Here is a 22,226-nt window from a genome sequence, read left to right on the forward strand (position 1 = left end):
GGAGGAAAAGGGCAATATCGGTAAGGCCCTACACAGGCAGAGGTCTGAGAGCACAAGGGGCTCCGAAAGCCAGGAGCCTCACTCTGGCTCTGCCCTACAACACCCTCCCAGGTTCCTTCCAGATAGCCATGACAGGGAGTCCTTGCTCCTCCTCAAAGGAGTCCATGCAGCTGGGGCTGGGCAAGGGGCAGGATACTGGAGCCCTGGGAGCCACCGTGTGGCCCCTGCTAAGGCACACGTGACCCCCAGCCACAGTGTGTGTGGCAGGGGGTGGTCAGTCAGGCCAGGTATGACCCCAGCAGTGCAGACTCCCAAAGGCAGGGACCTTACTTCCCATCTCCACTTGGCTGGCTCCCACCACGGGATGTGAGGCCCCACCTTCTCTTGGGGAGCGCCTGCCGGGAGAGTGAGCATGCAGATGCCAGCTACTCACACCACCGGGCTGACTGAGAGTCAAAGGAGGCTGCTACCTTGCGCTGCCCTTGGAACCAGGAGAGAAAGGAGCTGCCTGAGGTCCCAGTGGAGACACAGCCCTGGAACCCAGCAGCCTGGCCCCAGCTGAGGATGCCACCCACTAGACCACACTGCCTCTGGCCACCGCACCACCAGATCAGGCCCTTCAAAGTGCCAGTGGGTGATATGAGGAATTTGAGAAACAAGACAGAGGATCATAGAGGAAGGGAGGGGAGAATGAAACAAGATGAAACCAGAGAGGAAGACAAACCATAAGAGACTCTTAATCTTGGGAAACAAACTGAGGGTTGCTGGAGTGGTGGGGGTGGGAGGGATGGGGTGGCTGGGTGATGGACACTGGGGAGGGTATGTGCTATGGTGAGCGCTGTGAATTGTGTAAGACTGATGAATCACAGACCTGTACCCCTGAAATAAATAATACATTATATAATAATAATTTTTAAAAAGGCAAAAAAACAAAACAAAACAAAAAAACAAGAAAAAGAAAGTGCCAGTGGGGTCAGCCAGCTCGGTCTGCCAGGCTCCTCAGAACCCAGCCTGATGCAGGTCACATCAGCACCTGCCGACTTGGAGGTGTCCTGCCGCTATGGGCAGGAGGGCTGGCCTTCTAGGCTCCGGGAGGCCACACATCTGCACAGACCAGAGCAGGGGTGGAGGTCACAACCAGGTGCCCACTCTTCTGGGCTTCTCGCTCTCCCCAGCCCCAACCAGGGACAGAGGAGTGATCTGAAACTCCAAGGTGAATTTGGAAGGAATGTTTTAACCAAAAGCTACGATAATAAAAAGTAAACATAAACCTTCTCACTCCTCACTGACACAAACCTTCCGTTAAATAAACGTGGATGTGTGATACCAGAACAGTGCAGGCCCTCAGCCCACTCCCCTCCAGCAAGCAGGCAGCCATTTCTGAGCTGAAGCTCAGATGACATTCCTGTGCTCAGAGCCTAGGCCCAGTCAGGGAAGTGTGTGAGAGCACACCCAGGGCAGTGGAGGGCTAAGTCAACCCCCAGGAGTGAGCTGCTCAGTGCCAAGGCCCCTGGCATCCAAGGCCCAGGAGGGGCACCCATGTGCCTTTTTCCACACCATGCTCCTACACCCCCACTAGGTAGGAGACTGATGGCCAGCCCTGCTGGGGTAGGAGGAAGCTCCTACCCCCAGCACTGCCTGGGGACAAGGGGTCAGGCGACCCACAAATCACAGTAACAAAACATTAGATCACTACTTGTTGGTCTCTCGACACTTTATTGGCCCTATCTCCCAATATCCCCAAGGCAATTCCACCCACAGAGACATTGAGCAACCTGCCCTTGGCAACGCTGATGGGATGGAACCAGACCAGGAACCTGGGTCTGCTCAGCTCTGGGCCAAACTATGGATGCCCTTGTTCTGTGCCACCCCAGGAAAGATATCCCCACCCTTGCTTCTACCCCCAAGTCTCCTAGAACATAAAGAAATGTAGAATCACAGAATCATGGGAAATATCATAAGCATCTGGGTTCTGGAAGGTACCATCACCTCCCTCCAAGTAGCTCTCCAGGAAGAACTATCAGCCCGGCACTCTGGCAGGCTGGGGCCCTGGCCAGGCATCTGCGGGGCAGCCACGCTGTCGCCCAGACCTCCGGATATGCAGGAATCGGGGCCTAAGGAGACAGGGACAAGAGGCCAGTTACTTACTGCCTGGGTCCCAGGGGATGCGCAGAGAGTGGGAACGGTACACTCTCCCTACAGCCCTACAGCCAGGGCTGTGGATAGCCTGGGTAGAAAGACCGGTGTGGTGGTGGGGGTAGGGGTGGGTAGAGCTCACCTCCCACAGAAGTCCCTGCGCACAGCCACGAGATCAAGGGACAGGTTAGGCTGGCTCTGAAGCCAGCTGCCAACAAGCTCTGGGTGTCTTGGGTCCACTTCTAAGAAAATGCTCCTACATGGGGGAGAAATGGGTCAGCTCAACCAGGCAGGGCTGGGACCTGTACTTCTGCGTTGCCTGGGCTGGGAGGGGTGGGATAAGAATGACTGTTAGGGCAGGCCCAGTACACACTGGGACAGACCCAGGAGACCTGCCCTATCCATACCCAGAGTCCTTCAGGAGCCAAGGTGCCAGGGCCAAGATGTGGGTAATGATGTCCATGCCCTCCTCCCCACCATCCAGGGCTAGTGGGTCTTCATAGCTGAAGGGGAAACAGAGGAAGGTGACAGCCTCTGAAAAGTGTGGAAGAGCGGAGCAGGGCCCTCCACAAAGGGGCCCCGTGGAACTTACACTCTCAGCCTCAGAAAATCTGAGGACTCAGAAGAGAGGGCCCCTAAATGGCAGCTCTGATTCTCTTACCTCCTACAGGTAGCATCCCACCAGGCAGTGCTGGGCTGCTCAGTGACTCCCACTGACTGATAGCAGGGCATGAGGGTCTCCCCACAATAAGGCTGCTCCTATGCTTGGTCTGGGGAGGCCTGGAGCTGGCCCAAACCACTCCTGAAAACCTGGAAAAGGGGAGCCAGCACCCTGACCCACATTACCACTGCCTTGTCCAAGGACTTCTGGGCTACCCCTGGTTCTCAGATCGTTTGAGAACAGGATGGATCAGTGCAAAACCTGGAGTAGGGTCTTAGTCCCCGCTTTCCTGTTAAGCCCCCACATGACCTTGGACCAGGCATCTTTCCTCTCTGGGCCTCAATCTTCTGTAAAATGATGTGCCCATCTGAGCACCTTCTATGTATTCTATACCACATCTGATACATGAGTCATTGCTAGGTCCTCCCCGTGGCCCTGCAAAGGTATACCACTACCCTTTCAAAGGTCAGAAATGAGGCTCAGAGAGGTTCTGTGATTATCCAGTGGTCTTCAGTGGGAAGGCAGAAGCTGAACCAAGTAGGTCTGTGGGCTCCAGAATGAGCCTTTCTTTCAACATCGCTGCCCCTTTCAGTCCCTTCTCCCTCCCTGTACCTCCCAATGGTGTAGTCCCCCAGGGCAGACACATCCTACTAGGCCCTCTCAGCGCCGGCCTCCCTCCCACCACACCCTGCACCTGCGGATCTCAGGGGCCAGCTGCTCCATGTCTTGGTGGAAGATGTAGGGAGGGTTGCTGACGACCAGGTCCATGGGGCCCCAGGGCAGGAGGTGCGCCCAGCTCCCCTCTACAGTCAAAGGGAACACAACGCAGAGAATGGGTGGTAGCTCTACCTGCCACCAGGTCCCTTGGGTAGTCCCTCTCCCCAAGCCACACCCTGGGCCTATCTCTGGACCTGATAACCCAGGCTTGCAGATTAGTGCCCAGGGTCCCCAGCCAGCAGACTGGTCAGGAGCGTGTATACTCTGACATGGCAGCTCTTCACCTAGAATATCCTTGCTCTCTCTTCTTCCTGTCAAAAACCTCCTCAATAAGCAAAACTCAGCTCAAGTGCCACCTTCAGGAAGCCCTCTCTGATTGCTTGGGCAAAGCAAGAGCCTCTGTCCTCTGTAGTCCCACTGGCCCTGCCATGCACTGCCTCCTAGCCAATATGGACTGAGTGTATGGAGGACATGCCTGGTTTCAGTCAATTCCTGGCAACTGTTTCCTGGTTCCATCCAGATGCCATGTGCTACACCAGGTGCACCGCACTCTAGGGATGGCACGTATGAGGCTCAAAGATCCTGTGGATACGTAATGCAGCCAGAACCAGAGCCAGAACGCAAGGACACTCTGCAAAGGTGTGGCTGAGCTGTATGTACCATGCCTGGGCCAGACACAGGGGCAGGGCAGGCAGTATTAAAGTATTTTGGTCCTAAAAGCTTTCTCTTGAGCTTCTGCTTATCTCTCAACAACAAGCAAGCCCTAGTTAAAAACTCATTAGTTATGGGGGGTTCAGAAAGTAAGAAAGACCCTGTGGCCGGTCCCTGCATGGGTCAGGTCGGCCCACAAGGCAACAGGGACTTGCCTGTCCTCAGCAGGGATTGGTCTGAGATACCCCGTATGTGTACGTGTGTGTGTGCACGCGTGCACGGGCATGTATAAATGAATGGTGGGGAAGCCCTCCTTCCATTTCTGCAGAGTGCCCATCCACCGAGCAGCACCAGTGCCCAGGATCCACTCCCCCAGGGAAGACCAGTAGGGAAGATACCTAAGGTCACATCGAGGGGGACGATCCGAATTCTGTCCAGCAACCGAAGCCTGGAGAGATGGGAAGTGAGGTGAGCACAGGGAAGACTCCTACCCATGGCTACCAGGACTATGAGAATAAACCCTTCTTGGACTGACAGATCTCTGGTGCCCATCGTCCTTCATAACCCTGTGGGGTCCATGCCAGGCCGCTCCGCCCCACCTCCCCTTTCTTAGGAGTGGAAAGCAAACATCAGTTAGTAAGATATCCAAATAGGGATTGAGAAGAGGCCCCAAAGCTGGACTTCCCCAATCCTGGCCCTTTTTACCCCTGTCCACCTACCTTTGAGCATTCTCCTGGGTCAGGCAGATGGCAGCTTCTCCTTTATCCACGGCAATGACTCGGCTCTGCCCCCAAGAACAAACAAAGGGTACATAGGAGGCAGGGTGCCCAGAGAAGCCAGGCCTGGAGACCAGAGCTCCCCTCTATCCCCGTACCAGAGAGGAGGGAAATACCCAACAGCTGTCCCCTCTTTGTAGCCAGGGTCTGGCCAGACAAAAGGGGATGGGGGCTGTGACCATGATGGGCTGGAGGCAGCCCTGTCCTCCCACATCTGGCCACCTCCCATCAAGTGCTTCTAGCAGAGATGGGTGGGGGAGGATCAGTGGGAGGGACAGTGAGTGGCAGTCCCAGTCTACTCAGGGTGGGGCACAGGGATGCAGAGGGGGCTCACCTGGGGAAGCTGACTCAGCAGGCTGAGGGCGATGGCTCCCGATCCGCAGCCCACCTCCAGGATGAGGGGGCCACCTTGGGCTCCCACTGTACAGGGACTCTGGGCCACCTCCTCCAGCACCCATTCAACCAGCTCCTGTGAGGCAGAGGGGTCCGAATCAGAGTCAGTGCCAACCTGGCCCCCCTGGGGGTCTTGGTACAGAGGCCCAAGCACGGTTAGGCCCTGTGTGAAGGTAGCAGGGGTGGCTAAAGCCAGACTGATATTCATGTCAGGCTGTGGGCAGGTCACTCTGCCTCTCCATGCCTCAGATTCCCCATCTGTAAAACTGAGCAACTGAGGATAACCAACCTCACCGGGTGGCAGGGGGATTAAACAGAACCACACTCATGAAACACAGATCCCATTCCCAGTGTATGGTAAGTGTTCAATAAACCCCAGCGAGGCCCTTTACAGACAGCCTCCCATCTTGTGCTCATGGCAATGCTAAGAACCATACCTGATGGTCCCTGGCCACTTCCTCTGTGACTGGCCCTGCTTAATGGAGCTTTCCCTCCATTAATCTGTTGTATCCTCACAACCAGCCATTGAGGAAGCCAAGTTCCCTCCTGGAGCCCAACTTACAGCTCACGATTGCTAATTATCAGGAGCCGGAGTGTCCCCAGCTTCTTCACAGAGCTGAACTTAGGACGCTCCCAGGGAGGTTTCCAGGCCAAAAGGACATGGAATTCCCTTCATGGGGGTGGGGCACAGTAGGGAGAAGACAGTCCTGCCTGAGCCCCATATCTGAAGGGACTATGGTATACACAGGGCACAGGGTAAGTGGGCATGATGTGACAGGGGATGCCTGACTGCACCACACCTGTCTTGGGGGCCGGGGGACACTTCTAGACAGTGTCACTTTGGAAACAACAGGCTTTCAAGTCTTGTCCACCATCTGCCACCTGCAGAGACTGTGCATGGAAGCCAACAGAGGGTAGAGGTGAGGGTGGAGGGCTGCTGCCGCCCAGAAGCCAACTGTTTCTAATGAGCAGTGGAGTGAGGGCCCAAGTAGCCAGGCATGGAGCCGGGGAAGGGCAGTGTGCTTCGTTCTCAAAGGCAGCCCTTAGGAGAGGTCTCTCTACTTGGGACTCCAGGATCCCAGGCAGGGCTGGCTCAGGGAATGGGCAGAGGGATCAGCAAGTGGGTGCTTCCCTCATCTATAAAGAGGTCCACCTCCTCCAGAAAGGCTTCCTCACTCCCTGCCAGGCTGTCTCTCATGGCTTTCCTCACCATTGAGTCTCAAGTCTAGGATGCGGTTTGCCTCTCCCACCAGACTGAAGGCTCCATGATGGGAAGACCGGGGATCCAACCCATCACAGTGTGTCCCAGAGGCAAGGTCTGACCCTCAGGGGGCCTCTTGGCTACTTCCCAAGGGCCTGGCAAGCTCTTGTGGGAAGCCACCCTGAGTCTCAGACCCCCCACCAGGTCCCCCCAAATCTCCAACATCAACAGTCAGGCTCAGTGGCTCCAGATCGCTCAGACCCATTCTTCACTTAAGCTCCTCAGTGCTGAGTCCCAAAAGGCATTTCATCCTTCCAGGCCCCCCAATCCCCAGAGCAGAGAGCTCACCTGTCCGCAGGGTAGCAAGTCCAAGGCAGGTAGAACTTGGCCAGTGGGTCCAACCCTTTCTATTCCCCCCACCTGTTCCCACCAGCCCTGTACCAGGCACTAATGGAGATTTTAAGGGTGCTTGCAGCAATTTGGGCCCTCAGTGTTGGGACTGACATAGCGCCAGCAGCCTAGGGCTGTGGTGGAGACTGTGGTCTCAGTGCTGAGGCCACGTATGAGCGGCTGGTAGGAGAGCTGAGACTTGTCAGGGCTGTGAGCATCTCCTGGTTTCCTGGCCACAGACAGACCTACTCTGGTTGGAGAATGACCTCTTGGCCAGCCTCCTCACAAAGACACCCTTGACCTGGGAGACACACACCACATATATGAACAGCCACCCTGGGCAGCGTGTGAAGCTGAGAGACTGGGCCCCCACTGCCCCCAGTACCCTCTGTTACACTCCAGAGGATCATCCTGGCTATGGGACCACCTGGGGTCTAAGGGTAGAGACCACCTACAAAAGTCCAAAAACTCTCCTCTTCACCAAGTGAAGAGCCTCCAGCCTCCATCAGTCTGAAATTGGTGGCTCTTTAGGGAAGGCTGAAAGCCAAGTGGTCACAGACCCAGGGCACCTCCTCCAGATGAATAAGGGAAGAATCCAAAACCATGATGGGATGGGGATAGGAGGGAATGTGGGGAACAGGGAGCTTTTGGCTCTGCTGGAGCCGCTGTCTCAGCAGGACCCTATACCCCCTCAAAACGTCGGCCCAGGCCTCAGCAGGACCCGAGTGCTGTGAGCACCCTCCATTAGGATGCTCTGGGTGGGCAGCCCGAGGAGGGTGGCATGGCCTCCCTCAAGCCAATCACAGACAAGGCATTGAGCCTCCTACACCCCACAGAGCCTCACCTCGCCAGGCTGGATAGGAATGGTTCACACTGCCAGCCTTGGGTTTCCCACTGTACACATTGCCAGGCTGAGGACTGAGCCACCTTCCCACCCACAGGGAAAGCCCAACTCATCGGGCCACGTGCCACCTACAGCTTCGCATTTCTGACTTCTGCCCCCGTCATCAGAAACTGCCCTTCAGTGGATGGAAAGAACACAGGCACCATGATCTCTTCCCTGCCCCCATTCTCCCTACTCCCTGCCACAGGCCACGTCCTCTCAAGTTCTTGGTAAAGCACCCCACAGTGCGGCTTCACATTGGGGCAAACCTGGCAAGTTCTCAGAAATCTCTGTACAGTGAAGTGAGGACATGGCCTCCCAACCACAGCCTCCCCCTCTGTCTTCCCTCCCCCTCCCCCTTGCAGCAGAGCTGCTCTCCTGGCCCAGACCCACACAGGAATGGCGGGGGAGGCCCCACATGGGAGCCGGAAGTCCACATCCGACATTCAGAACCCTGGAGTGCATGGCTGGTACCGAGTCAGCTCTGAGGGGATTCAAAGGTCATCATGGTTGCTCCCCTCCCATGCCCTGACCCTTGACAGCCTCAGGAGACAGTGAGTGACCTCCCAGCCAGAGGTCACAGGCTTGGGGAAGACACAGAGTAGCCTCCCAAGAGGCTACAGGTGGCAGGCCACATCCTGCTCTGGATCTCTGCACCCCATCCCAGCTCGTCCAATCCCAGATGGGGTAGCCCCAAGGGAGGTTTGGGGCCCTGACCCAGAGTCAGGAAGTCCGAACGCTGCCCCCATTCTCCTCCCCTTGGCAGCCCTGTGACTTCAGGAAGTTCTCAGATTCCCTACTGTCCCTCCCAACACTGGGCTGTAAGGCAAGGACCTGGCTTCTCAACCACATGATGTGGAAGTGCATGGGGTCAGAGGGTTTCTCGACTAGGGGAGAGAGGCTAGGAAAGTGAGGAGGGGTTCTGGGTCCCTTTTTGGGCAGGTGAATGAAGGCTGATCTTTCCCAGGAATGGTTGTATGCCTGGGTACCTTTCGAGAAACACCCCTTCTCAGAACCTGGTGCCCTCTAGCTCGCCCATCAGCCCACACACAGCTCCATTCACCTGCTCTGCTCTCTGTCACTCCTTACAAGGTCAAAGGGGAAGCCCATGAAGGGCCACAGAAAGCATCTCTCCCAGAATAAGGGTGCCTCACCCAGGGACAGCATGCTGGGGCCACACAATCCTTAGTCCTAGTAATTTGAGGGACAGGAGGGGATTACCTGACCAGACAGTAGATCTAAGAGGACCGCCAAGTCACAGATTCCTTCCACAGCCTCCCTAGTCTGAAGGCCCAACCCTCTTATCATCTGGGCCCAGAGAGGACAGTGACCTACCTGAGGTCACACAGCTGCACCAGGCCTCAGGGTGTCCAGCTGGAACCCTATCCACTTCACCCATGCCTCCTGAGGAGGAGGAGGGCATTTTCCCCCCATGGATTGGGTAGGCCAGGCCTGCGTACTGGGGCAGTGGCCTGAGATGTGAGGACAGTCAAGGAGGCCAGCAGGAGACCCCTGCACTCTTAGCCCCACCTACCCAGCCAACCAGGAGACACCAGTAGGGAAGAGCAAGGCCTCTGAGAACCACAATCATGGGGTCCCAGCACCCCCTGGAGGAAGTCCGGGGCAAGACAGGTGCCCTAAACACCACCCTTAACTCCATCCTGCCCTGTCCTAGTGGCACACCTACCTCTGTTTCCGGGCGAGGGATGAACACTGGGGGGGCCATCTTCAGACTGAGTCCTTGAAAGTCCCACTCGCCAAGGATGTACTGCACAGGCATCCTGCAGAGGGGGCAGCTGGGTGATCAGTGCCAGAGCCTGGACCAACAGGACCATGACTGGGTTGAGAGATACCACTTGTGGGATACCAAAAATGTCAGGTAGGGTCATGCCTCCTGTGCCCCAGGACTCTGCGCCAAGCCAAGGCCTTCCCTCCCTCCCTTCTTCCTTTCTACTCGCGTGATCCCCCTCTCATCGATACCTCATATCAACACCTCCCCAGTCGTTGGATACTTTCCTCCTTCCTGACCATGAATTAGTCGGGCTGGGGGAAACCAGACACCTGTTCCCCACACAGAGCCCTCAGGTCTGGTCCATGGGTGCTCACCTTTGCAATCGGCGGCTACTCAGCTCCTGGATGCATTGTAGCTGCCAAGAGGTCAGGGGCTGGGTCCAAAGTACTGGTCTCAGGCTCTGAAACTGCCCCACAGAGAATGTGAGCAGCTGGCTCCCCAATCTAGGGGCCTGACCCAGGTTTATGTGGACAATGCCTATGGGCCCAACACTGGCCACCTTGGTCATCCCTGGACCCCTACTGTCTGACACACACTGTAATAGTTCATTAGATGAATGAATAAGTATCTACCTAAGACATTCCTTCAGAAAATTCCCATCACTCTCAGCACTCTCAGTGGGGCAGAAAAGCCCAGATGTTCTTCCCCAGGGTCCTCCCTCCCCCCTCTTCTGCCCTCTTGACAACTCTGCACTTAACTGTTTTGGCTCCAAGGACATGAGCCACGATGTACTCACTGGATGCCTGGGCCTCAGGGATGCCCCTCTTCTCAAAGACTGCAGTCCAGTGGCTGACCAGCTCTGTGGCATTCAATGACCCAGCCAGAGGCAGATGGGGTTGCCATGAGCTGAAGGCCCAGCCCCTGGTGCCTCCCCTCCTCCCGGGGCCAGACAGGAGGGCCCAGAGCATTCGGCCCCCAAGCTCCATGTCTCCGGGAAAGATTCTCCTGAGCGCTCCCAGGTCCCTAAATCTTCCTTGTGATATCAGCTGCTGAAGATGATCACTGGCTCCAACCAGGTGGAGATGGTCACGGGCTCTGACTCCTCAAGGTGGCTTTGGCCCAGATGTGACTGCCACCCTGGGAGAGGAAGGAGAACCAGAAGAACAGCTGAGCCTTATGTGACCCACTCCCCTCTGACCTGCTGCCTAAGAAAGGGCATGCTCTTGCTCGGCTACCTCCTTAACTCCATTAGACCTTCACCCACCTATTTGATTCTTCTTGTCTTGACCAGTTATGTTTTCTTCACGTTTTTAGCTGAAGTGGGCTGAAGCCAGAGCTCAGTCCCTGGCGATGCGTCCGGACCCAGGCTTGAGGGTTGAACAGATCTGTTCCCCCTAGTGTGTGTGACCTTGGGAAAATCATCATTTCTAAGTTCCAGTGTCTTCCTCCATGAAATGGGGAAAATAACACCAACTCCATAGCAAGCAGTACATTAGACAATGAATACCAAGGGCCTGAGAGCCAGCTCAACACATAGAAGGGACTCAGTGTTACATGCTCTTAACTAATATTACAAGACAGAGGAAGCTGCCTTTGCTTGGGGGGCTTTGCTTTTGACATTTTGCTTGTATTGTGACTGATATGTATGCTAAAACTCTCCGTCCCCACCCCCATTTGACCCATAATCCTAAACATCAGCATAAATTGCCAGGTTAAAAAAAATGGACAATTTTTGTTAACTTTATATTTAAGATGTCACAAACAAGGTTTACCAGAAGGTTTAAAATCAGTGGCTCCCTTTCCCTTAGCACGGACCAAGGTCCAAACTAGCATGTACTGAGCACCTGCTACGTGTCACATCTTCAAAAACAAGCTGGGAGGGAAAGGAGGCTCCAAGAGGGAAAGCGACTTGCCTAAGATCACCTAGCTAGAACTGTCCCAGGCAGGACACAACCCCAGGTCCTCCGGACTCCAGAGGCGGCTCTATCCACTTGAGCGTTGCCCCAGGAAGAGCCGAGACCCGAAGTCAGGGATGCCGCTTCCCTGTCAGCTCTGCAAGGCATCGTTAATGACCCAGGCGAGGTCGCCTCTCCCCGAGCCTGTTTCTTCATCTACATAACGCGAGGTGGGGGGGTCTCGAAGGTACTGCAGTCCAGGGGCCCCCGTCCCGGTTCCCATTTCTAGCGCATACCTGCCTGAAGAGTTACCCAGCCCGCCCTCCTGGCGGCAGAAACTGCCGGGGCTCGGCTCCCGGATGTGCATGACCCGCGGTGCGCTCCCTCGGACGCCCTGCTTCCGGGGTCGGCGCGTCTGAGAAAGGGCTCGGGCGGATCCAGCAACGCCCCCAGCTCCAGGGTTCCTAGGGCTCCTGGGTTCCAGCGGACTGCTGGGTAGGCTGTGAAAGCCACGCGGGTTACGCCCGCAGCCCCACGGGTGGGAGAGTGCGTGGATGTGTGGGAGGTTGCTCCCTCGGGGCCAGGGCCCTCGATTCTTCCTGAAGGTCACGGAAGGGACATGGCTCCAGCCCGCGAGGACTACGCGGAGCTGGCTTTTGGGTACCCGGCCGCCGGCGGTGTGTTGTCGGTCCGAGCGGGGGCGTGTCGCCAGCCAGCTCCGGGTTTGGAATTGGGGCGCGAGATCCAGGGGCGTGGTCGAGCGTAGCCTCAGGGCAGGCCAAGCAGCACGTGGACGGATTCCAGTGTTGGGGGCGGGTAGCAATTTGGGGTGGGATCCGGTGTCCAGAACTTGGCCGAGGAAGTGGCCCGAGTCGCGCTGGGGGCCAGGTGGCTACTGGACCCCGGGGCCGCTCTTGACCCTTTTGTTCCCGGATTTTAGGGTTTGGAGCAGGGGACTCGAAACCGGACACAGGAGACCTGTGTTCGAATCGTGACTGTTGCCAGCTCACTCTGTGGGCCTCAGTTGCTCCTAATACAAAATTCATGGCAATGTCCCTCAAAGTGTGGCCTGCCGACGCCCTCCCCCACCAGAATCTATTGTTAACTAGATCACTGTTAACTAATAAACCTGCAGTTTCCCCGGACTCGGTCCCAGACCGGGGGGGGGGGGGGCGGGGGGGGAGCCTCGGGGATCTGCATTTGTAACAAAAGCTTCTCGGGGTGATCCCCGTAAGTTCCTTTGAGAACCCAAGGATTACAAGGTATCTGAAGGCCCCTCCCCTGAGATGATCGCGCCCCAAGGTTTACAAGGTATCTGAAGGCCCCTCCCCTGAGATGATCGCGCCGTAGATGGAGGCTATTGTGAGGGGTATATGTAGCCTTGCTGCCTGTGTCAGACTGCCCAATAATAATACCTCTCCAATAATAATACCAACAGCTCCCAACTTCTCTGGACTGAGCTACCCCATTTCTAGCCCAGGTTGGGTGTAGTTCACCAAGAACCCTCTCAGTAGAGCCCATCTGAGCAGGAAGCCGAGCTCCAGGGAAGGGAAACATCTCGCTCTAGGTCACAAAGCAGTAAAGGGGCGAGCCACAGTTAACGCAGGTCCAAGGACTCACAGTCCAATGCTCTCCCGGAGCCTCCCGCGTCCGCCTCCGTTTGGGGAGCACGAATCTATCTCGGCGGAGGTAGAACTCCGCCCGAGTTCTGGTGCAGGAAGGGCTTGGCCACCCACGGACCTGCACCCGACTTCGGCGTAGACCACGGGTAATGAGGGGTAGTATCCACGAACCGAGACCCTGTGTCCGGCTCCTGCTGGGGGCGGAGCCAGATCCAGCGACAGGCGAGCGGGCCAGTGCCAGGCAGGCTGTGGGCCTGACAGCCAATCGGGAGCCGGGGGCGAGGAGCCGGCAGGGAGGCGAGGCGCTGGAGCGCGGGGGACCCGCGGGGCTACTCGCCTCGGCCCCACCCCCGCGGTGGGTCCAGGCCCTGCCTGTCCCGGCCCCGGCTGGCTGAGCCGGCTCTCGCGGCTGCGGGCGGTGCGCTGTAGCGGGCCCAGCCCGCGGCTCCGGGCGCACTGGGAGGGCGGACCTGGGCTCGGACCCGCTGCCCCCCGCCCTGGCCGTCTGCCGATCGCCACCACCCCTAGCCTCTCCGGCTGAGCTCGGCGCCCCAGAGAGGATTAAGTAAGTGCTGAGGTCGCAGCTTCTGTGCAAGAATGGAGGAATCACCGAGTCGCAGAGGCGGGGATGGGGATTGGAGCAGGGAGGACTGAGGAACCTGGTAGAGAACGGTATGCGGGTTCTCGGAGGTCGCGGTGCCAACCCATCTCAGCCGTTTCCTTCTCTTGCCCTTTGGACCCTCGGGCAGTACCAGACAGTGATGAGCAGGGCCTTTTCTCTGTTTTGGACCGAGGAGTAAACAGAGCCCAGAGCAAGAGTTAAGGGTCTGGCCCAAGGTCATGTCTGGGGTCAGAGGCAGAGCCAAGAAAGAACCTGGAATTGCTGACGCGTTCAGCCTAGCTGGAGAGAGAGAGGGCAGAGAGGGATGAGCCCCCATATCCCTCTGCCAACCTTGCCCCTTCCTGAGGAGCCATCATAAGTGTGTACACACCTCCCGCACACCCATGCACCTGCACAGGACGGCACCCCACATACACCCATGAGCTAGCACAGGGATGTATGTGTGCAGCCATGAGCTGTGTACCCCCCCTCCCTAGGCCCACCCTTCTGCAGGGTGGCTGCGACCCCTTCCCACCTTGCCCTACCCAGAGCCTCTGGCCTGGGAAGAGGTAAGCCACACCCTGGTCTCCGCACGTCTTACTCTCTGTTCCCAAGAGAGGAGGGGGGGAGAAGAGAAGCACCTCAGAGTGGGAGCTCCATGCTCCCTGCTCACCTTGTTTTTCCTTGTCCCTGGCAGCCCCTAGCTCCCCTATGGGGGTCCAGTGACCCTAAAAGCCTGCAGAGAAGCCCTGTCAGGGGACCTGACTTTAGGCTCTCTCCCCTTCCTGTCTTCTGGTCTCTCTGCACCTGTCATCCACTCCCCGGCCCCCATCCCCTGCAAACATAGCCTGGATCACACAGCGTGCTAGGTCAAGGGGCTCCTGTGGCTCCCCCTTTCCCAAGTGTGTTGGCCAAGGGGGGGAAAGTCGATATACTGGGTGCTTACTGTGGGTAGGGGTTACGCTGAGCTAAGTCTTTTCTAGGGACCAGTTCATTCTGACATTTCAATGACCTTATAACCCTGTGAGGCTGTGAGGGAGGTGGGGTATTGTTTGTCTGTTTGTCTGTTTGTTTTTAATCTTGATCTTAGACTCAGAGGAACTGAGACCCAGGGAGGTGGAGTGACGTGCCTAGGGTCATCTGACTCTTGGGCAGGTGTTTCCCTCCAGGAAAGGAAAACGCTGCGGTGTTTTTTTTTCTCCCCAAGCAGGAGGTGAGGGATATGGGGGGCAGGGAGTGAGGGGGTGGGAAATGTGGGGAGTAGGGGGGCGGAAGGGTGGGTATTATGTAGGGGAGAGACTTTTTCTTTCAAACCTCCCTACTACCTTTCATATCTTCCAAGTATGATCACTATGTTATCATACCCTCAAAGAAGGGGCATTTTCACCTTCTTAAATCTACACGGGAACTGTACTTAAGTAAAGCACATGTCCTAATGTCCCCCGAACTTGCCCTTGCCCTCAAACTTTTATTTCCCCAGTACCTTCAGAACTTAGGGGTACTTGATCTCACCACTGAGTCCTGTCCTAAGCCTCATGTTTTTCATTCTTTCTCTTCCAGCACCCAGGGGGCCGGGGAGCTCCCTTTCTCCTCGGAGGTGGCAACCTGGAAGTATAGCAGGGGCCACAGGCTGGGATACTACCCATGTCAGGAGCGAGTTGGCAGGTCGACTGACCACAGGCAGTCTCTCAGCCAGGGCCGTCTCAGCATTGGCATGGACTCCAGGATCCTGCCTGCCAGGAGCTGGCTCAGCAGCCGCCCACCCACCTCTGAGCCCGACCTGGAGCCTGCCACAGAGGGGCCAGCCTCTGAGACCACCACCCTCAGCACAGAAGCCACCAACTTTAATGACACCAGAATCCCTGATGTGACTGGTAGCACAGCTGGTGTAGGCACAATGCTTCTGTCCTTTGGGATCATCACGGTGATTGGCCTGGCTGTGGCCATGGTAAGAGCTGGTAGGCTGGGGCTGACCAGTTGGGGGGGGCACTCTAATCAGAAGACAATTGTCTGTTAATGATAGCACAGTCTTCCCCTTCTCCAGGGATGTGTCCACTGGAGACCAGAGGGGCTGCCTCCAACTGGAAGAACCAGAGAGGGTTCTGAGGATACATGGCATCTTGAGCTGGGCCATGAGGGCCACAGAGGAGTTGGGGAGGAGGGCGTTCCAGGTGGAGGGTCCTGATGGGTGAAGTTTGGAGGCAGACAGGAGTTTCTGGGCACAGCAGGCAGGACAGTGAGGCAAGTGCAGGGAGGGGTGAGTAGGAGTAGAGGCTAGAAGGCGATCGGAATAGATCACAGGCCACAGTGTGGGCAGGCTGCTCCGGGCATGGCAGGCTGCTGGCGGCCTTCGTTCACTTGCCAGGTATTTCCTAAGCCCCTGCCCTGGACCGAGCCTTCAGGTCCCCAGGGACTAAGGAGACTAAGGCCTGCCCGACGGTTCTTACAGGGAACAGGAGACCAATAAAGCCAATGATGCCAAGGGAAGCCCGGAGGGACTGAGTTGGGGAATTGGGCAGGAGGACTTTCTAGGCTAGGTGGTCAGGGACAAACTGAGGAGGCAACATTAGAGCTGAGACCCCAAAGTGGAGGCCTGGCCCCAGTACCACAAGAAGGGGCAAACTTGGGCAGACCTCTGAACGGAGGTGAGCTGGGGTGAAGACTGAAGGTGTTCCCTGATAGGGGATATGGCGTTTCCAGATCTGGTGTCTGTCCCTGCAGATATGGGCCCTCCCCCTAATCTGCTACACGGACACTCAAAATGTCACTGAGGGACTGCTGGAGATGGTGCTGGCTCAGACAAGGAAGGGGGGAGGTGCACCTGAGGTCCCCCAGGGGGCCTGACAATGGTGGCATCCTGGCCACCGCCCCTCACAGGCTCTGATGACCAGCCTTAGGCTCAGGACCGCATTGTTCTGGCAAATAGAGCTGTGGATGGTCCATCCGTGACCTGGCTGGAGCTGCTGTCCAACCAAGGTTGCCATATGGGCCCTGTAGGCTCCGGATCGCCGCCAGAGAACAAGTGCTGGCCAGCGAGCAGGGCCAGGATGCAGCCCACAGAGCGAGCGGCCTCCTGGGGCGGGGGCGAGGCGGAGTGCCAGTGTTTCCCCATGCCACCCATGTGGCAGCGAAGCAAACCCAAACAGCCTTACCTCAGGGAAAAAGTGGGGTCTGGAATCTGCCCTTGCAACTCTAGGCCAGAGATTATGTCCCAGGAACTTGGGAGGACTCCATGATGCCTCATTCTGGAGGAACGTTCAGAGGGCCAGGGTAGAGGGCCTTCTTGCCCAAACCAGAGAGGGGTCAGCCCCTTCTTCCCCCATCTCTCAGTGCTTTGTACAGGGATGTCCTGCTCCAGCCCAGAGTGCGTGGGTCTTGTATGTTTCCTCAGGCTGCCTAAGCCTTTATCTTCAGGTCTGTACAATGGAGGTTAGGACCCAGGGGCCTTCCTCCTTCCTCCAGCATGTGGGTTCTGCCATTTAGTTTAGGCTGCTGTCCGGGGACTCGGGCTCTCCTCCCCAGCCCCCGTCCACTGAAGGCTATCAGCCTCCCATGGAAACCCCAGAAGCCCAGCCCAGGGTCTTGCCTCGAGCACTGCCCTGCAGAGTCTGGCCACTACCTGTCCCCTGTTCTCTTTTCCCATACAAGGCTCTGGGCCTGGGGGGTGTTGAGAGGAAGGGGGCCGCTGAAATCTTCCCCTCCCCCTTGAAGAGTCCAAGGCAGGTGCTGAGTGGCCGGAGCTGCAGTCTGTATTGGTGGAGATAACGCAGGCCTGCTCCCCACTTCGCAGCCCGGGCACCGTCAGCATCTGATACACATCAAAAGGAAGCACAAATGCAGGATGTGTGTGTCCCTGGGAGGGAATCCCAGAGGTCTTGGGGACCCACAGTTCTCCTGTTCATCGGCCTCAGCTTGTCCCTTGTCCCAAGGAACTGCTGGTTAATCAGGGACTCCTTGCCCAGCCATCTGACACTGCTCCTTCTCTTGCAGGTTTTGTACATTAGGAAGAAGAAAAGGTAACTCCCCAGTTGCCACCCAAAACTGCAGCCTGTTGGCAGTGTTGGGCTGGACTCCAGGGGCCGTGGGTGGGAAAAGAGAGTCCCAGCACCGTCGGGGCCCCTCTCCATTGTCAGAGAGCCGGTTCCTCTTCTGCCCACTGAAGGCTGGGGTTGACGGCTTGCCCTCGGGAAGTGCTGAGCCACTTTTGCCCCACTGCCCCAAGCTCCAGGTCACTGACTCCCTGCCCCTGCCCAGCCCCCAGAGTCTGTGGATCACACAAGGGCCTGGCCTAGGCAGTCCCCATGGACCCCACAGATGATGCCTGTGTGGGCCATGGCCCCATCTGGTCCCGGGAGTGGGTAACTATCCATCTGAAGGGTGGAGGTGGTATACAAGTACAAAAAATGTCTTTCATTTAATCCCGGGGGAAATCTGAGCCGCCCCCCCCCCCCCCGCCCCCAGCATAGCTGTGTGCTAGGACTCAGGCGCTCAGTGAGCAGGGCCTGGAGGGCTGGCGGGAGGGGAAGGGCCTGCCGTTCCCCCAGCAGCCTCTGCCCCCACCCACAGGCTGGAGAAGCTCCGCCACCAGCTCATGCCCATGTACAGCTTCGACCCTACAGAGGAGCAAGATGAGCTGGAGCAGGAGCTGCTGGAACATGGGCGCGACGCCGCCTCCATGCAGGCTGCTGCCTCTGTGCAGGCCGCGCAGGGCAAGGTGGGCACTAACGGGCTCCCCCAGCAGCCTGCTCAGGACTCTACCACCCCCACCCTCCCTCCTTTCTCATGCAGCTTTCCAGCACTCGCCATGTGGTTGGGTGGCAGCTCTCAGGTACATAGGTTTAGAAACTGGTAGAATTTCTCCATGGCCACCCACAAACTGACTGCACAAGGCCAGGGCAGCCCTGGGATCCAGCCGGGCTTTGCCCCTGCTAGCCTCGTGATCTTGGCAGCCCCCTTGGCCTCTCTGAGCCCCTGCTTTCTCATCTGCAAGTGAAAATTCTAATTCTTGCCCTGTGTGCCCCCATGGCTTGGCTAGGAAAGCAGGAGAGGGCTGATGGGAGAGATTGTTGGGGGCTAAGAGCCTGGTGCCTTTGCCCCCCTGAGGGCCCATGTTTCCTGAGCGGGTTGTGGTGGGGGTCAGATTCTGGAAGAGTGGCACCTCTGAGTAGACTAATGGGTCCTAGTAACTGACAGACCCTGGGTGGATGGCGACGCTAGCCAAACTTGCCTCTTACATCCAAAGGGTTGGGTACCTGTGTGGTCACCGGACCAGAGCCGCTGGCTGATTGCCACCAGCCCCCCAAATCCCCAAGGGCCAGAGCACCATGAGGAGGCCTGGTCTCTCCCTGACCCATGAAACCCCTTTGCATTTCTCCTTGCCTTGGCCCCACAGGTTGCTGGGGGCATCTGGCCCTCCCAGAGGCAGAATTAGGAGATCGGACTCCGGAAGAGTCCACACTGGGAGAGTGCCACCAGTTCTGTGGCAACTGACCAGGACACATTCCCCACTTGGGGTATTTGGGAAATCAGGCTGAAAACCTTGGTCCACCCAGCCCATGGGACGACTGACAATTTGACAGTTGTTTCCTGGGCGCTTCCCTTGGTCCAGCCCCAGTGCTAGGGCTGGGGGGTGCAGAGGTGAGCCCCCTTCTGCTGGGAGAGAGGAGTGCCTGCATCGTTCATGCAGCCTCTAGGCGCACAGGGTAAGCGCGTGCTGGCAAGCTGGTGATGGCTGGGGGCGGGGAGGAGTCATCAGAGCCAGATGGTAGTTCCAGGGTGAACTTGCAAGGGGGGCATTCCAAGCAGAAGGCATAGCGGCTGCCAAGCGCAAACAGGCAAACCAGGAAGCACGGGTGGAAGTGACTGGGCCAGAGAGTACGTGGCCTTGGTCGAGGTCCCTGATGCCCTTGACTGTCTCTCTGCAGACCACGCTCCCCTCTCAGGGCCCACTGCAGAGGCCCAGCCGGCTGGTGTTCACTGACGTAGCCAATGCCATCCATGCGTGAGTGGCCCGAGGACCGGCCCGGCCCTCTGATGAAGACATCTGCCATCGTGCCCCTTGAGCTTGATTGTTAGGACCCACTCTCGAGACCTGCCTTGCTGAGGCCCAGCTGTTCCAAGGACCCACCTGCTGACTCTCCAGGCTCTAAGAGAGGGCCCTGGCCAGGCTAGACATCTGGCTGCTGAGGTCTCCTGATCTGAGGGCCCTGCATAGAGGGCATCCTTCATATCAGGAAAGTTGAGAGCCGCTGCTGGCTTCCTTGTGTCCTGCCCAGACCCGTCACATCACGGTCTGCTCCGCTAATGTGGAGGAAGTAGGGGGGAGACATGGGATGGGAGGGGGCAGGGGAGGAGAGTAGGGAGGGGTTCCCCTTTGTCAGGGAGAGACCTGTCTTTGGACTCTGCAGCCTCCTCTGGAGTAGGGAGGGGCAATCAACCAGGTCTTGGGGACAGGATGTGGTGGCACCCTGGGAGAAGCCCAGGGATAGACTAGAACTGCCTGGTGGGCAAGGATGCCAGGAAGAGGGCTGCTCCTACCCAGGGCCCATCTGTATTTTGGAGGGTCCACGAGGCCTCCCAGCCACCCTCCCTGGCAGCCAGCTACTGGCTGGGAAAGGGGAAGGAGGTGGGGGAATAGTGTGGAGGGCCCCAGGCAGGCGCATGAATGTGTTCACGTGCAAGCATATGTCCCTGTCCCGGCACAGACTAGGATGGAGACCCTCTGCATGGGCTCCACCCTCCAAGTCCACCCCACCCCTTGACGTGTGCGGGGGCACCAGGATAGGCCACTCTCTCTGCCTTCAGTGTTCAGGGGCTGAAAGGAGAGGGAAGCCAAGGTAAGGGTCCTGCTGCCCACCACATCTCTTCACTGGGCTCTACAAGCCAGGTAACTGGCTTCTGAACAGTTCCCTGTCCTGGTGTATATTGGGGATCTAGGGTTGTAGGAGAGGCTGCCAGTCTAAGGGCAGTGGTCCCAAGCTGTGGGCTATCTAGGGACATTGTGACTTTGCCTGAAACGGGTGTGGGGATGGCCCCATGGGAAACAGACCTAGTTTTTGATAGCACAGCCCACCCACCCATTGTCCACCCACCCAACACCCCTCAGGAAATCTTCTACCAGTCTGGGGCATCTGGACAAGGCATGGGACCAAGCCAGACCCCAAGAGCTGGGCAGCCTTCTCCTCTGGACGTGCATGCACACACGAGCATGCAGAGAAGCATGCCCCCTGCCCCCGTGCCCAGCCTCCCCGCTGTCGCTGTCCCCTGCTGGTTGGAAGGGGACACGGGGGGGTGATAGCACATACCTTCTGTCGGGCAAATACCACGTGTCAGGAGGGGAGGGCCTAGGAGACCCGTGTGGGGAAGATATGGGATGTATTCCCTCCTCTCGATGCTATAAATACATTAGCACTTGAACCAACTGGAGGGCTGTGGGTGATTTGGGATGCACAGATGCTGTAATGGAACTTGGCACCTCCATGTGAGAGCATTAAAGATGTAATTAAGATGTTTACACGAAGAGAGTGTGAACCTGTGACACTTGGGGTGTGAAACCCCAGGAGGGACAGGATGGGTTAGGGGCTGTGGGGGGCCTGGGAACAGTCACTTGGATCCCAGCAATGAGCTGGCAGCCCAGCTGGTTTTCCTTGATCTATCTGATGAAATGCCTCGGGCCCTGAGTTCAGGCTGCTCTGGGGCCTTGTGTCTCAACTGTGGAATGGAGTCACAATGCCTGCCATCACCCGGGGTGGAAAAGCCAAGTGGACAGGACCTTTTGGGGCCTGAGGAAGGAGAGGGCTTGAGCCCCAAGGTCCAGGGGGAGGTGGGGTGCCTCAGGATCCATAGGAGCTGGGTGTAGAAGAAAAGGGAACAAAATAATGTGGTCTTTCCCGGAGCACAAGGGTGCAGGGGATAGGTGGAGGTGGGAAGCGCTAAGGTTATTTGTGTGGAAACCACCTACAGGGTTCAGAAGGATTTGAGGTGAACAACTGTCCTGGTTCTCTCAGGGCTGCCCAATTTATAGCACAGGAAATCCCACAAACCAGGACTCTAAGTGACATGCAGATCTTCCCCTAAAGGGCTGAGGCTTCGGGCCAGTATAGGAAACAAAGACGGAGTGAGCATCCCAGTCCCATGGTGGAGGGCTGGGCTGGAAGCGGGGGTTGTGGGACAGGGCCTTCAGTAAAGGCCCACATTGGGGTCAGACTGCTGGGCTGTCAGTCTGCTTGGTCTTGCAGAGGGGTCTCCCTCCCCCAGCAGACTAACAGAAGGATTCCTAAAGACCATGGGGTGAGAGGAGAAGGGGTGGGTGGGCTCTGTTCCCCCATCCTATTGGGTAACTCCTCAATCTAAGAATGTGGAAGCTACAGAAGACCCAATGTCTGAGGGACCCTAAAAAAATGGGGCCTGCAGAGTAAGGCTAGCGCCTAGGGACTAGGGCCAGGGTGGAGGCTCCAGGAGGACCCCGTCCCCATTCTCTCGGGCTGCCTGCCTCATGCCCCTTTCCCACAGGTGGACATGGCTAGGTGGTAGACAGGGCAACCTTCTGTGGGTGACAGGGCCACTGCC

General features: G+C 57.5%; 2 protein-coding genes across 11 annotated transcripts; one reads left to right on the top strand and one right to left on the bottom strand.

The window, feature by feature from the left end:
- Positions 1-1,696: 1,696 nt before the first annotated feature.
- HEMK1 (HemK methyltransferase 1, mitochondrial release factors N(5)-glutamine) lies at positions 1,697-13,246 on the bottom strand. Of its 7 annotated transcripts, none has more exons than XM_078077729.1 (11): positions 10,805-10,945; positions 10,337-10,677; positions 9,915-10,006; positions 9,496-9,589; positions 5,276-5,410; positions 4,885-4,949; positions 4,564-4,613; positions 3,492-3,600; positions 2,544-2,639; positions 2,279-2,392; positions 1,697-2,114 (listed from the first exon to the last, which is right to left on the bottom strand). In XM_078077729.1, exons 2-11 carry the CDS (start codon positions 10,406-10,408, stop codon positions 2,021-2,023), a joined length of 921 nt encoding a protein of 306 aa, XP_077933855.1. In that variant the 5' UTR covers positions 10,409-10,677; positions 10,805-10,945; the 3' UTR covers positions 1,697-2,020. The 7 variants fall into 7 exon arrangements, with proteins under 7 accessions (XP_077933855.1, XP_077933842.1, XP_077933851.1 ...); XM_078077716.1 differs by having other exon boundaries at positions 10,299-10,677; XM_078077725.1 differs by lacking the exons at positions 10,337-10,677; positions 10,805-10,945 and adding an exon at positions 13,056-13,246.
- A 122-nt stretch (positions 13,247-13,368) lies between these two features.
- On the top strand, positions 13,369-21,177 carry C1H3orf18 (chromosome 1 C3orf18 homolog). 4 transcript variants are annotated; one of them, XM_036091976.2, is made up of 6 exons: positions 13,459-13,622; positions 14,749-14,871; positions 15,219-15,606; positions 17,649-17,674; positions 18,225-18,372; positions 19,583-21,177. In XM_036091976.2, exons 3-6 carry the CDS (start codon positions 15,373-15,375, stop codon positions 19,661-19,663), a joined length of 489 nt encoding a protein of 162 aa, XP_035947869.2. In that variant the 5' UTR covers positions 13,459-13,622; positions 14,749-14,871; positions 15,219-15,372; the 3' UTR covers positions 19,664-21,177. The 4 variants fall into 4 exon arrangements, with proteins under 4 accessions (XP_035947870.2, XP_035947869.2, XP_077933888.1 ...); XM_078077762.1 differs by lacking the exons at positions 13,459-13,622; positions 18,225-18,372 and adding exons at positions 13,646-13,729; positions 18,447-18,486; XM_036091974.2 differs by lacking the exon at positions 13,459-13,622 and adding an exon at positions 13,658-13,729.
- The last annotated feature ends 1,049 nt before the right edge of the window (positions 21,178-22,226 follow it).

This window comes from Halichoerus grypus, chromosome 1 (assembly GCF_964656455.1).
Source record: "Halichoerus grypus chromosome 1, mHalGry1.hap1.1, whole genome shotgun sequence".
Taxonomy (NCBI): domain Eukaryota; kingdom Metazoa; phylum Chordata; class Mammalia; order Carnivora; family Phocidae; genus Halichoerus; species Halichoerus grypus.